General features: G+C 35.7%; 1 protein-coding gene across 2 annotated transcripts in view; it reads right to left on the bottom strand.

The window, feature by feature from the left end:
- FIRRM (FIGNL1 interacting regulator of recombination and mitosis) overlaps positions 1-16,160 on the bottom strand; it is a 73,941-nt gene that overhangs the window by 20,344 nt on the left and 37,437 nt on the right. For both annotated transcript variants that reach the window (XM_056815508.1, XM_016429941.2), the window contains 6 exons: positions 14,668-14,750; positions 12,345-12,396; positions 9,869-9,958; positions 6,820-7,005; positions 3,935-4,057; positions 2,557-2,652 (listed from right to left, as the gene is read on the bottom strand). In XM_056815508.1, coding sequence (XP_056671486.1) covers positions 2,557-2,652; positions 3,935-4,057; positions 6,820-7,005; positions 9,869-9,958; positions 12,345-12,396; positions 14,668-14,750 — 630 coding nt within the window. The remainder of the gene's footprint in view (positions 1-2,556; positions 2,653-3,934; positions 4,058-6,819; positions 7,006-9,868; positions 9,959-12,344; positions 12,397-14,667; positions 14,751-16,160) is intronic.

Genomic DNA, 16,160 nt, shown 5'->3' with positions numbered 1-16,160 from the left:
ATGTGAACCCCATTGGCATGGGAGGTTTCTTCTCCCTTCTTAAGATTACTTTAGGACAGAAACCTTTTGCTGAACAATGGAAAGGACTTTGACCTATGCTTAAGCATAGAACAGGAATTTCTTTGAGTCATGATTGATTTTAGAATTGATACAATGGAGATACTTGGAATCAATCTCCACCCTATTCAGTCCTAACAGGATTGAGGAAGGGCTGCAGCCTAGATCAAAATTTAATTATTCCAATCTCTACCCTACTCAGGTTAACAGGATTTAGAAAGGGCTGTAGCAAAGGATCAAAGATTTAATTATTTGAAAATATGACCTTCAACAGACATGTGCAAAGCCAGAGACCTCTGGGCGGTCCTGGGTTAAGCGAGAGCCTCCATTGGCACAGGGAAATTGATGGACAGGTGATTGGTAGATGTGAGAACTGAGGGGAGGGAACTTGGATGGTTTCCTTAAGGATAGGGGGGGTCTGAAGACTCGGGGGGTGGAGGAGTTTGTGGGAGTGGTTGCGGTGTGCTCTGAGAAGTTTGCGCTGAAGGAAGCTGAAGGTGGGGGCCCGGAGACTGTTTCTCCATTTTTGGTCACGTGAGTAATAGGGACTGATCTCCTTTCATTGCCCCAGCTATCTAAGGGCTTGGGCCTTTTGGCCCAGCCTAAACAGAAGGGGTATTTAAGCCCTATTCCCTTCTCTCCCCTTTCTCTCTCCCTCTATCTCTCTATCTCTAATTCCTTTCTTCCTCCTGTTTGTAATTAAAACTCCATAAAAGGTTGACGGCTGACTTGAGTTTTCATTAAGGAATTACATAGCTCAATTCCTTGGCGACCTTAAATTAATATATATCAGTCTTTTAAAAGTGATTTCCATGTCACAGAATATATTATCTATCAGATTTACAGATAAGAGAGAATTTATGAACAGGAGATCAAGAGCACTGTGAGATATATAAAACTATCTGAAACAAAACACTCTAGATATTTATTGATTAGAGAAATGCAAATCAAAACAACTCTAAGATGAACAACATCTCACACCTAATCAGACTGGCTAAAATGATAAAAGGGCAAAATGATAAATGTTGGAGGGGATGTGGAAAATTGGGTACCTTAAGACACTGTTAGTGGGACCATGAAATGATCCAACCATTTTGAATAGCAATTTGGACTTGGGCTCAGAGAGTTATAAAATTGCTTTTATCGTTAGACCCAGCAATACCACTGTTAGATCTGCTCTGTAGGGTAATCAGGGAAAAAGAAAAAGAGTTGTTGTAAATCACTTATAGCAGCTCTCTTTGTGGTAGCACAGAACTGGAAATTGAGGGGATTGGGGAATGGCTGGACAACTTGTAATAGATGATTGTGATGGAATACTAATAGCACCATATGAAATGAAGAACAGGTTAATTTTTTAAAAACCTGCAAAGTCCTACATTAAATTCTGAAGAGACACAAGCAGAAAAAAGCATGAGAACATTATATACAGCTACAGAATTAATAGTTGAAGAATAGTTTTTGCATGTCTGCCTTCAGAGAAAGAATAAGCAGAAATATTCAAGACAACATATATACAAAATTTTTTGTCAGGTGATGCTTTCTATGTTGCGGGGGTGGGGAAGGAGTAAGCTACATGGGAATTTTAATGTAACCAGCAAACCTATATATTAATGTTTAAAAATCTCTACCAAAAAAAAAAAAGAAGTTGTATAAGGGACTGGAGTAATATATTTTGAAGCACAAAAGAAGTAAAAATGCAACACAAAATTATAAATCCTTTGAACCTGAAATGAAAAAACACACATATTTAGTAAAAGATAAGCATCTATCTGGAAGATTTCAGTTTACACTCTGGCAAGCTTTTTAGGTCACTCTCTGAGGGGTAGTAAACCAGACCCTGAACTAGTGGAACTGACTTCTGTGTGTGTCAATTGGTTCTAATACCCTCCTGAACCTTCCAAATCACACCCTAGAGATCCTGTAAGATCCATGCCTCCTCAATCTCCCCAGGCTTAAAATCCCCACAGGGAATAGAATTTAACCTCCTCTACAAAGATTCTTCAGAAGACATGGTCATTTAAGTCTTTAAATCTTACCCCTAGCGCATCTTATTAACAATGAGGGAAAACAAATCACCTTGTTCTAATTTGATTTTACCCTACACTATAGCAAAGAAGTTGTCCCAGATTATGGGTCAATGACCTGCAACCCCTGACTTCTGGATGGTAGGGAAAAAAAATGTGACAGCTTACTTGGGCCTGCTTTTGGGAGATGGAACACTTACAGTATTATGTTGAAATTGATTTTATGTACAAAGTTGCTACAATATTTGCAGAAAACAGAAGGGGAAGTAAAGAGAAATGATAATTAGTTTCTGAATAAACAAGGCAAACATAGAATTTGAGGAAAAACCTTCATGGATTTTATACACAGTTCAATTATGATATAACCAAATAAATAAAAAATATGCCCTTCAAAATAACCCTTGTTAAATTAGTAGGAGTCAAAACAACTCCCTAGAAATAGCCTAGGTTATTTGTTCAGGAACAATTTTCTTACCTGACTTATCAGCTGAGGTTCTATGGTTTGTATGAAAAATCCCAAAAGTGGAAGTAAAAGACTGAGAGTCCACTGAACACAAGGTTGACTCGAGACCTTGGGAAATATCAAAATGCAGCAGTATTAATTATGGTATTTCTAGTTAACTGAGAAGAAAAATTATTCATACTTCATTGGACATTTAATCTGATTTCACCAGGAAAAAGCCACAAAATACTAAAATGTAAGAAGAGAGGAAGAAGTCAAAACAGTCAAACTCCCTTTTAAAAGCAATACTATCTTGGGGTTAAAAGATTTTTTGTGGAAAAATCTCTAATTAGGTCAGATTAAAAGTTATCATTTTTTTTCTGTTAGGTTCAGCTCTCTACTGCAACTCATCATAGAATCACATCTCAATTGTATATCATTAAAACTGACCTCTTAACATGGTTGGCTTTGTGTTTAAAAAAAAAAAAAGAAAGGCTTACCTTTTTTCCTATAAGAAACTGCAGAAACAAAAATACATATATAGTAGGAAAGAAGACAAAACTGTGCAGTAAATACTTTCAAGTCTAATAGGAAACAATTGCTTATTGCCAGTTGGCAATATATCTTTTCTTTTTAAAATTCTACTTTTTCTCTCTACAGGGATTTTATTTCTCTCATGAAGAATACAGGCAACATTATAAAGCATTAATTCTTAGCCTTTCTTTTTGTCTTAAATCCCCTTTAGCAGTCTTGTTAAGTCTATGGACTGCTCAGTGATTTAAATGCATAAAATGAAATATACAGGATTATAATAAGGAAATCAATCATATTGAAATATAGTTATCAAAATTTTTTTTAAAAATCAAGTTCATAGTCCTTAGGTTAAGAACCCTGGTGCAAAGTATCTGTAGGGACCAAAAAATACTACGTTAAGGAAAATAGTGAAATATCTGAAATCTAAAAATACTTTGATAATAGATGTTATAACAATAGCCTGTCTGGCAGCATCATAAAATACGGCAATATCCGTATTGACATTTCACTAGTTGAAAATCCAGGGTTCACAAGTTTATTTCAATTCAAAAAGGCTTTCTTGACAAAAATTTTGAAATACAATTTTCAAGTCTAGAAACAAGTAAAGTAATTGGCTCTGCTCTCTTCTGGTGCAGCTGGCCTGGCAGACTTTTGGATTTTCAGGGACAGGGGAAGTGAGAAGACAAGTTAACTCTCCTTACTCTTCTCCCCCACCCGAGGCTGGTTAGCATTTACTGGCAAACTCTCCAGTCTTAGAAAGAGTCCTCAAGCCACTAGAATAAGGAAGATCTAATTTAGCAATGATACAATTGGTCCAACACATTAGTTCTTTCAGAATTTCAACTTAATTCAAGGAAATGTTAAGCTGTTTTCTTACCTGTTTAGCATTTAGGATTGTCCAGAGTGGACTCACAGCTTCCAGGACTCCTACTTGTTGGCCCATCTCCAAAGCTTCATTTACAGAATTACACACAGTGAGCAAAGCAGAGAGTGCAACATTCTAAGAACAGGAAAAAATAACAACATTAAGTTTATAAGTTAAAGCTTTACAAGAATCCCAGTAGCTTGATCCCTTTGGCATTAGAGGCATCACCCCCAAAAAGCACTCCAGAAACATCAATGCATAATCCCCTGGGCAGGTTATTAATCTCTGCTATTATAGTTGATGAACTATTTTTAAGAAAGAATTTTGATAATTATATGTATTTTATTTTATGCATTTAAAACCATTTTTCTGAGAAGGCTTCAACAAATTGCCAAAGGAATCTTAGGCACAAAAAAAAAAGTGAAGCACTTCTAACCTAAAGGCAGTAAGAACAAAATGTATTTCAGTTAGTTCCCTTTAAATATGAAACGCTACATGTTCCTAAACAAAAATTACATTTCTCTATTGGTATGAAATTAAGAAGTCTAGACATAGCTAGAAATGGTACTGCAAAAGTGATCCATAAACATTAAATCTCTGCTTAAAAACAAGCATAAGAAATTATAAGAAGGTCCTAACTTATAAACAGGTTGAATTATAAGAGCTGATTTGTTATTCAGTTATTTGGAGATCAAGACTTATTTTCCCACCTAATCAATGATATATGGACATGGTGGTTGATTTCCTATGCTAGTTCACAGGACCACTTAAACTCGTACTATACACAAAGTATGATTCTCACAAGTAGAATGCTTATTGCCAAGGCTACACTGGCACTTAAGTAACTTACTGAGGTTAGCAGTCCATGTATCATGGAGAGTCAAATGGACAATGAAATGAACCTATAGAATTAAGGAGAGGAGAGGAGGCTAGATTCTTCTTGGGAAAATGAATTATGTTTTCAGGGATCCTTGACACAAAAGCCATTATTTTCCAAACCAACATTTTCAGTGACATTCCAGGCCTGCTAATCATGGAGCTCCGAGGAATCAAAATTATAGGTAACCCATGAGACAACAGAGAGATGTATGGAGGATTACAATATACTACCATCAATGAAGTGTGGCTCAAGAAGTGACATAAGACATAATTACAGATACGCATAGTCATTAAAAGAGGTAGGTTGGTCATATATCAAGAGTGAGGAGATAACTATCTGAGTGTTACACAAGTATCCAGGAAATACTGAGTGACAAAGGAAAGCCCCTAACCTATTGCAGAGTTCCTCTACAGAGGATTGTATGGGAAAATGTAGAGAAAAATTACTTACATAGGATGAGAAAGTAAGGATGGGTTGTGAGTTATACCAATTGAGGAAAGAGCTACAACGAGGAGATCATAAATCTCAATCACTGAAACACGTAATGTATAATACTACTAAAGAAACTAACCACCACATGCAACCATGTTCCACAGAAAAATAAAGTCAAAGCTCCAATCTACTTGCTCTATGAGGGCAGGAACTAGTTCATATTTAGCATTGTATTCCTAGTGCCTGACACACAATAGGCACTTAATATATTTTTCTTAACTGATTTAATCTTTTAAGATATATGGCTGTACAATAATACCAAGCTAGTGAAAAGAAAATTGGTAAAAGAATGATGAGAATTTAGCAGATACAGTAATGATTTTTGCACAACATACTTTGGGCACTTATATTAGCAGATCCTAACACTACTTTTCAAATTAAGATTTTGAGTGCATCTTTATGATACTCATTTTCCTACATTAATTTTCTGTTTCTACAAAAAATACTCCAACTTGCCTGCTGGAGGCTCTTTGACCTCAGCCCCAAATTTTTTAGTTTTAGAAAATCTGAGGATATAGTCACCAGAAGGAACATTTTTCTCTTAAGAGGAGCTACCTGCCTTGTACTGTCTCAATGATTCCCTTTTAATGTTCCTTATTTTATGGTTATATCCTAAATAGTAAAGCCAAGACTTGAAGCAAAATATAGTTGAATCAAACCTAATAATCACCTTAGGTCATTTGGGAAGGGAAAAAAAGGGAATAATCAGTTATCCACAATCAAAAGTTTTCCCAGCATAAAGTATAAGAAATATTGTGTTAAATTTACTTTTTCCTTATATCTATATCAGTCGTACAAAAGGGGGCATAACATATCTTCTATTAAAGTGTGTGGGATGAGAGTCAGTGTATAGTTTTCAGAGTAGTATTTGGCTTGTAACCCCAAATTTAAAATTTTAAATAGTAATAGGATTACTATTCCTTAGACTGAAATTGCTCCCCCTCATAACTTTTAGTTTTCCTGACCTATTTTCAAAAACCCTGAAAAGAGTTTATCTACCCTGGGAAGAAAGCCAACTATAAGATAAGAAGGAACAGGGAGTTTCAAAACTATCTTTTATGGTCCCTGGCTGTGAATCCCAAGATAGTCACGGGTTTTTCTTGATCATAGGGATCTTTAGGGGTATGTAATGTTAAAAGTCATGCACTCAAGACTCTGAACATCACAGCCCCACCTTTAGTAAGATTGGACAGAGGAAAGGAGGAGAATCTTGTATCAGGATTACTATAAAATTCTATGATTGTAAACTAGAAGAGAGGACATTTTTGCCCCCGAGCAAGCCACTTGTGTAGGCAGAATCTTTTTTCCTTCCCTCCCCTGCTGTCTGCCATTTTCTCCAAATATAGCCGTTTTCTCTGCCAGCATCTTATCAAGTCTCCTGTCTGCTCATTAGAGTGAATTCTGGGAGTATGAGCCTCTCCAAAATTCCACTCCACACAAAAGGAACAGTCAATATTTTCATGAATTCTTTAATAATCTATGATGCTAAAGAGTAATTCCAATCACTTTCTAGCTCTTTACTTACCAAAGATTCAAGTTCTCCTAAAGTATGTCTGCTGCTTAACCATTTTTTACACTGTGCAATTCCAATCATGGTGACTTCATTTGCTGTTTGGCTTTTAAGTTCAGGAGAAAAAGCCTTGAAGGAAACATATTGCCACAAAGGCAGATTCTCCACTTCTGTAGGAGGAAATCTCTGGATAAACTCCATCTGAAAGAAATCGTTATATGGATGAATAACAACCTGGTCAATAAATTCTCTTTTAAGATAATAAGGAAAAATACATGCACAAAAATATTTCTAGTTGTGCTCTTTGTGGTAGCAAAAAATTGGAAAATGAGGGGATGCCCTTCACTTGGGGGATGGCTGAACTATCTGACGGTGATGGAATACTATTGTGCTCAAAGGAATAATGAACTGGAGGAATTCTATGTGAACTGGAATGACCTCCAAGAATTGATGCAGAGTGAAAGGAGCAGAATCAGGAGAACATTGTACAGAGACAGATACACTGTGGCACAATTGAATGTAATGGACTTTTCTACTGGCAGCAATGCAATGATCCAGGACAATTCCGAGGGAATTATGAGAAAGAACACTATCCACATTCAGAGAAAGAACCGTGGGAGTAGAAATGCAGAAGAAAAACATTTGTTCACATTTGGTCACATGGTTCAATGGGAATATTATTGGGGAAATAAGACTCTAAATGATCACTCTATTGCAAATATTAATACTGTGGAAATATGTTTTGATCAATAATACATGTAAAACCCAGTGGAATTGCTCGTTGGCTATGGGAGTGGGGTGGGAGGAGAGGAGAGAAAGAACATGAATCATGGAACCATGGAAAAAACCATTCTAAATTAATTAAATTAATTAAAATAAAGAAATTTTCTTTTTACTATATATGCACTTACTCTTTAGCATTTCTATAATGTCTTTTAATTGCATGAAAATTTATAACAAAGAAAAGACCTATTTTTCATCACAAATCTTTGTGAACTGGAAGACAAATATTATTCTCTTTGGTTCAAAAAAAAAAAAGCAAAAGCAGTTCAAGGAGCATTAGTTTTAAATTCACTGGGAAATTTTAAAGACAAGCATTAAACTATTTGTTATGTGAGATGTTAAATGGAATGGATTTTCCCTAGAAGGTATGAAAATTTCCAGAATTCTTCTGAACTCTTTCTGGTATTACTGATACTGTGAAGAGTGAATCAAACTTTCTTTGTCTATCAATCAGCAACTTTTAAATTAATCAAAGACTTAAGTACCCCTACTTAACACTAAGTACAAGAGTTCACAAGTCACTTACTAAAATGGGTGACAACTCCAGAAGCCACTGCCCTGCCCCTGGGCAATGCTAGGCAAATTGCAAGACTGCAATTGGTTCCCCTAAAGTGGAGGAAGGGACAGGGAGTGATGTGGAAAAAGGACTATAAAAAGTCCTGAATTTCTTGTCCAGGAGAGCTTGGTCCTTCAACCTTGGTTCTTGGACTGCTTCTTGGAGGACTGCTTCTGGATCTTCTCCTTTGGACTTTGTCTTGGGAAGTTGGCCTTCCTTTCCGGGAGGAGGCTGCATTGATAGAAGAACCCTTGCTGAAGACTTCTGGTTGAGGATTACCAGAAAATCCATATGGGGACAAAGGACGTGGTGAAGCCTTGCCTGGGTTGAGTCCCACACCTGAGCAGTGCTTAGGGTGATAGGCTAGATAATTCTCTACCTTCTTCTTACATTTTCCCACTTTCACTCTTTCCACCCTTTTGTAAACAAATCTACAAAAAGTCATTTTGACTTCAGTGATAATATCTTTAAATCGGCTACCATAATATTAGTATAGAATTCTCATACTAGCATAAAAACTCAAATTTATATTCTTTCAATACAGGCATACTATTAAAGTATACTAATAGGAAAAGAACAACTAGTTAAACATTACAGTTGGCTTGGAGCAAAGTGTTTAATGAAAACCAGGTCACAAGGCAGATAACTTTTCTCTAGCCTATGATACTACATACAGATTATATCCACAAATGCATAACTTCCTCACACAAAGATATGGATGGCACATCTATCCCACGACTGAATAATCTACCCAGGGTATATTTCTTATGGTCAGTAGTGATGAAACATGTTTACATGCATATTCAACAGACCTGAAGAACTTACAAGCAGAAAGCAAATACTAAAATAACTAGGACAAAAACTGTAGGCTTGCAATGAATGCTCAATTACAAGTCTATATCAGATCCATGTATACATATTCAAGATATTAGGTCTGCTTTATATAATTAACTATCCTTTTACTTAAAACATGGCACCAAACTGACATAAAGCTGGTAAGTGAACATGAGGCAGAAAAGATTATGTTTCTGGTCTTAGACGAAGTTTTCTCTTGGATAGGTGATATATTCTTCCTTTTGTTTTAGAGATTTTGCTGATAAAATAACTATAGGAGTGAGTGACTTTGTTCTAATGGCAAGGCACCCTACTAGCACCCATGGCTAATGATGTTGAATTAATGTTCACAGTTAAGTAAAGATGTAATATGTTTCAGAAAGTATATCCATAAAAGATGCTTTTGGAAATTCAACTTTGTGGGCTAACTTCCCGCAATAATAGTGAATAAATGTTTGTGGTATTTATGTTATGATGTTATTAATATTATATTTATATACAAGTTTTACCCTAAAGTTCAATTCAAGCAGTAGAAAAATTTGAGAGCTGCCATTATATGCATAAATACAACTTGACTTAATATTTACTTTTAAAATGCCAGTTACATTAAATAAAAAATCTGATGAGGAAACATTTCTTACATGTATATAAAGGAAGGGCAGGAAATAAGTGGACCTTTTAAAAGAATACATGATTAAATAATAAAAACTTGGAATTAACAAATGAATACATGCTTTTAGCTATGTGATCTCTTTAAATAAAACAATACACTCAAAATCTATAGGCAAGATACCTGAGACTGAATTGATACTGAAATTTAAAAATGAGAAGTATTAAAATGAAATCTAATTTCTATATGTTGAAGACAAAAGAAGTCAGTAGCATTCTTGCCTGATGGTGTGTATCCATGAGGAATAATAGTCGCCTTAGCAGAACTGACAAATTAGTGAGCTGGTAACATTCTCCAGGGCAAGACTTAATCTGCAAAATAAATGGGGTCCATTTTTATTCTTTTAGACATTTCTCACAAATCCAATTGCTTTTCCTGAAAATATAAATTCTCTTCCAAATCTATGTATTATTATATGTTTTAAAATGCTGGGAGTGGGGGTGGGGGGCTGCTGGGTAGCTCAGTGGATTGAGAGCCAGGCCTAGAGATGGGAGGTCTTGGGTTCAAGTGTGACCTCAGACACTTCCTAGCTGTAAGACCCTGGGCAAGTCACTTAACCCCCATTACCTAGCCCTTACTGCTCTTCATAGTATTGCTTTAAAGCAGAAGGTAAGAGTTTAAAAAAATGCTATTAAAATCCATAGGTTTACTCTCTATTTTAATAGTTTAACAGTAATAGTCCACGTAGAGTTCAGAGATGATGCCCAACATTCTACTGTCTGGTAAGAAATGCAATTTGTTCTATACTCAGATGAATTATTATAAACTTGAAAAATCATGACTACTTCCATTTATGCAACATATCTAATTATATTGCAACATATTCAACTCTCATATATGCAGTACTAAATCTGGTTTTGTTTTGAGCTGAGACACTGACCACAAAGTAAAAACATTTAACATTCATTCAACATCACATTTATCTTCTTACAATAGATTTTAGAATTTAACCAAATGCACTGAGGTAAGCATTTATTCTGCACAAAAAAACTGGTAGACTTCTGGATTTTTTCCTCACATTATTCACAGGGGTGTAAAACCCATCAAGATCAAAATGGCTTGTTCTGACAACCTGCTTTTTGTGATCCTTGAAGTCACTAAGCATGAAAATATTTACTGATTGAATGAGGAAGGTCTTACAGAATGCTTCATAGTCTTCTCTACATCCTTGTCCCCTATAATGGGTATTAGTGCACCAACGGCTTTTCTTGGAAACACTTGTTATGGGCAATTATTGGAATTGGAAAGCTGAATAAATGTTATTTGTGGTTATACTTTTAATCAGGTCCACCAGGGCCTTCATTTGCCTTTCTCAAAGAGAAACTATGAGTCATCCTTCCAACTAGCTGCCACTTCTTTTTGCCTCTGGGTTTCTTTTATAGCAAGAAAGTCTAATTTGAAGAATCAGTTACTCTGTCTATATGCACTTGATAATTGGACAAAGATTTCATATCTGGATTATCAGAAGTTTCTATTTAGACAGTCTAAAAAAATGGGTAACTCAGCATGCTATTTTTCTGTCAGTTTGCTATCCTGATGACATGAAAGAGCAGGGCAAGGGGGTACGTGAAGGACTCAGAAATATTTTTCACTTATCTCGTTTCAGAGATTGCCATAATAAAATAATTCATCACCAAGTGACAAGTCTATTGGTGATGAAGTTCTTCGTACTCAGCTAGGCTGGGCTTCAGAAAGCAAACACATTCTTCTTCTGGCACCATATTCAAGGCCTTTCCAGAAGAAAACTTACCAGTGTGCGTTTTTCTGGCAAAATCTTTAAGAACCTAAGATGAGGGCAGCTAGGGGAAATCTGTAGATAAAGTGCCAATCCTAGAATCAGGAGGACTTGGTTTCAAATTTGGCCACAGTAAATTCCTAGCTGTGTGATCCCTGGTGAGTTACTTAATCTCGTTTGTCTAGCTCTTGCCCTTCTCTCTGTTACTAAGAAAGAAATTAAAAAAAAAAAAAGAACCTAAGGTTACCTCTATCCTATGATGAGATGTCAGAGTAGGCCTTTGTGAAAAACCACATACATAATCTAGATGGGGAAAATGCTTTTAGAATACAAAAATCATCCCTTAATTGATCAGTCCTATTAAAATTTCCCCATAAGGTACAGATCCCAAAAGAATATCCTATCCATTGAAAAGCTAGACAGTTTGCCCAAAACTTCTTAGAATTTAAAATGGGTTTTTATCCATTTTAATATCCAATCAACTTCCTTTTCAGTTGAACAAACATCAACATAATTTTTTCCCCTTTATAAATCTTTGTTTTTTAAAAAAGTCAAAGATAATAATCACTTTAAAATTCATTTCCATGAAGTTTCAATTCAGAGCTCACCGTGAAAATGAGGTAAGTCTTATTTGCAACAAATGAAGAGGAGACTATATTTTGGCATGCATACTTGTTGGTTTCTGCTTTACATTCAATGTTAAGTTCCTTTTCATTTATAAAGTTAATTTTATACATACTCAATTGATTCTGATTATTCTGAAACTCTCTAAAATTTCCTCTACATGTAACAATTTCCTCAGTTTTCAATCACCATTATTATTTCTTTTTTTTTTTAAGTATCAATCTAAACACATAAGAAATGAATGTTGTAGTTCAACATGCATACTACCTCCTATTTCTAGCATTCTCCAAGATAAAAGCAGAAAGAGATCAGGCTTTTGGCCTAATAATCCTACTCACCAAATGTGCTATTATAAATACATGATGGGCACAGAGTTCAGCAGTCCCAAACCTGAGATACAAAAGAGAAATAATTCAGGTTGATATGCTTATTAAGACAAATGAGAAAATGAGGTCCAGTAAGGCAATATTTTTTTTAAAAGAAATGCATTTGTACAAATAAAATCAAGTAGCCAAAAGGAGAAGGAAGGCAGGAAATTGACAGAGCATTGAATCTTTATAGTTTCTCAGATAAAGATCTCATATCTCAAATGTATAGAAAAACATTGTCAGATTTATAAGAATAGCCATCATTCCCCAAGAGATAAACAATCAACGGATATGGACAGTTTTTGGATGAAGAAACCAAAGCTATATATAATCTGAGACAGCTAGATGGCTAAGTGGGTAGAGCCAGGTTTGGAGACATGGGTTCAAATCTGGCCACAGATATTCTCTAGCTGTGTGATCCTGGGCATGTCATTTAACCCCCATTGTCCAGCCCTTGCTGCTTTTCTTAGAATTGATACTAAGACAGAAGATAAGGATTAAAAAATATACTACATATATACTTTCAGAGCAGCTAGGTGGTTCAGTTGATAGAGTCAAGCCTAGAGATGGGAGGTCTTGGATTCAAATCTGACCTCAGATACTTCCTAACTACGTGACCCTGGACAAGTCACTTAACCCCCAATACCTAGCCCTTACCACTCTTCTGCCCTGGAAACAATTCTTAAAAGCAATTCTAAGACAGAAGGTGGGGGCTAAAAAAAAAATCTATATTTAGTCACGTGCAAAAATGCTCTAAATCACTGATTAGAGAAAGACAAATGAAAATAATTCTGGGAAGCTCACATCTATCAGACTGGCTAAAATGATTGAAGACATGGCTAAACAAGTTGTGGTATATGATTGTGATGGAATACTACTGTGAAGTAAGAAACTGTGAGCAGCAGGTTGATTTTAGAAAAACATAGAAAAGCTTGCATGAAGTAATGAAGACGGAAATAAGCAGAACCAAGAGAATGTCGTATATAGCAACAGTGATACTTTATGAAAAATAACTGAATGTCTATCTCCAGAGAAAAAAATAAGAAAGAGAAGTATGAATGATATAGTTTTACTATCTATTTATGTGTGTGTATATATATATGTATATATATATATATATATATGTATTTTTTTTTGAGAGAGAGAGATACATATTTATATATGTATCTTTGTCAAATGGTGCCTTCTCTTCTTCAGGGTGGAGAGGGAGACAGCTCAGCACTTAAAATGTAATTCCCTCCAAAAATTAAATTAAAAGATTAACAAACAAACACAAACTTCAATCCTTAAATGGCAAAAACCAAGCTGAGAAGTGTTAGTTTAGTCTTCAGAAAGATGGCCCTAAAATGTTTCTCTGAACTGCAACACTACTCTACTCGTCTTATGATACAAAAGATTGAATCTGCAACCAAAGTATCTTTCAACTGACAATTAATTATTTCTACTTATTCTTACAAATCAATATAAAGATATGTCACTAATTCATTGCTGGTGGAGTTGTGAATTGATCCAACCATTCTGGAGGGCAATTTGGAACTATGCCCAAAGGGCGATCAAAGACTGTCTGCCCTTTGATCCAGCCATAGCACTGCTGGGTCTGTACCCCAAAGAGATAATAAGGAAAAAGACTTGTACAAGAATATTCATCGCTGCACTCTTTGTGGTGGCCCAAAATTGGAAAATGAAGGGATGCCCATCAATTGGGGAATGGCTGAACAAATTGTGGTATATGTTGGTGTTGGAATACTGTGCTCAAAGGAATAATAAAGTGGAGGAATTCCATGGAGACTGGAACGACCTCCAGGAAGTGATGCAGAGCGAGAGGAGCAGAACCAGGAGAACATTGTACACAGAGACTGATACATTGTGGTACAATAGAAGTTAATGGACTCCTCCACTAGGGACAATGCAATGTCCCTGAACAATCTGCAGGGATCTAAAAAACACTATCCACAAGCAGAGGATAAACTGTGGGAGTAAAAACACTGATGAAAAGCAACTGTTTGACTACAGGGGTTGAGGGGATATGACTGAGGAGAGACTCTAAATGAACACTCTAATGCAAATACCAACAACATGGAAATGGGTTTGAATCAAGAACACATGTGATACTCAGTGAAATCGCGCCGGCTATGGGAGAGGTGGTGGGAGGGGGGGAGGGGAGAAAAGAAAATGATATTTGTTTCCAATGAATAATGTTTGGAAATGACCAAATAACAATTAAAAATAAATTTAAAAAAAAATTAAAAAAATATAAAGATATGTCAAAGAGCAATTTTAGGTTATACCTTACCGGGCCAGGAAGCACCATATATCCATGGCTAATAAAGAGGTGATCATTCCAGAATTAAGTACAGCATTCAATAAGGTGGCATCCTGATAAAAAGCAGAAATATTTTTAAATTATGTATAATTTGTTTACAACAAATTAGCTTTAACACACTTTTGCTTAGAGCTCAATTCAACAAGAATTTATTCTCAATTGTATATAAGGTGTTCTATGCTATGTAATGGGGATACAGATTAAAAATAAAACTGTTTTGACCCTCAATGACCTTATTATCCTAAAGGGAGGATATATCATAATAATCACACATAATAATCAACATAATTTCAGGGGTATAAGGAAGAGCTAACAATTTGGGAGAATCTATTGATCTTTGAAATGAAAAAATGAAAAAGATTCCAAGGGGTAACTGAGAGCTGGGAGTGCATTCTAGGTATGAGGAACAGACCATGACAAAGAGATGGGCCAAGAGATAGACTGTCTTCCAAAGGGAACACTTGAGTAGACCAGCTGGCTAGAATATTGAGTATATGAGGAGGAATAATGCATCACTCTGGAAATCATCTAAGCCTCAGGTAAGTCCTGGTTTCCTTCAAATTTCAGCTCAAAGACCACTTCCTGCATCAGACCTTTCCAGATACCCTCAGTTCCCAGTGCTTCTTCTCACCTTCTAATTATCTTGTGTATATTTTCATATGTTTGTATCTGCTGACTCTCTCCCCATAGAAAATAAACTTCTTGATAGCATAATTGTTTAAATTTTTTCTTTTATTTCCAGCACCTAGCACAATGCATGGCATAACAAATAAATTTCTTGATCAAAAGATAGGCTGGAGCCAGATTATGAAGGGCTAAGGGGAGTCACTGATGCATGGAGAATAGATTGGAGAAGGAAGAGGAAGGACAGAAGGAGACCCATTTGGGTGGGCCTCAGCTAAAATGCCTCTGGTGTAGGTAGAGAAAAAGAATCAAATGCAAAAGATGTAATGGAGGTACAATTGGTCAAAGCTGGCAACTGACTAGATATGGGAAGTTAGTGAGAATAATGCCTTGAGGATGATTCTTATTAGTCAAAATGAGAAAAATAAAAGTTCCAAGCACAATTGATTTATGAGTAAAAATCTAATTTGCCAAGAAATAGGATCTCAACTTCCTCAGCAAAGCTAAGACCCCAAATGAGGGGAACAGCTTTATTTTATTGTTTTGGAGAAAAGAGAACAAAGAATAGTACTTCATAGGCAGGGAACAAGTTATGATCGATTAAAAGAGTTCAGCATGAAGGGGGAGGGAAAGAAAATGAATCATGTAAACATGGAAAAATATTTTTAAAATAAAGGTAAAAAAATTCAGAAAAATGAATGGCAAAACTAATATTGGTTGCAGAGATGAGGCATGGAGTGCAATATGATTGGTTGGAAACTGGGGATAAGGGTATATCAACAACCTCTTCCTTTACTCCTGTGACTTAAAATTGTTGTGTTTGAGTTTGTCCTCAAGGT

Source organism: Monodelphis domestica, chromosome 2, assembly GCF_027887165.1.
Source record: "Monodelphis domestica isolate mMonDom1 chromosome 2, mMonDom1.pri, whole genome shotgun sequence".
NCBI classification, from domain to species: Eukaryota; Metazoa; Chordata; class Mammalia; order Didelphimorphia; family Didelphidae; genus Monodelphis; species Monodelphis domestica.
The sequence above is the reverse complement of the archived record's forward strand: the minus strand, read 5'-3'. Positions and strand labels throughout refer to the sequence as shown.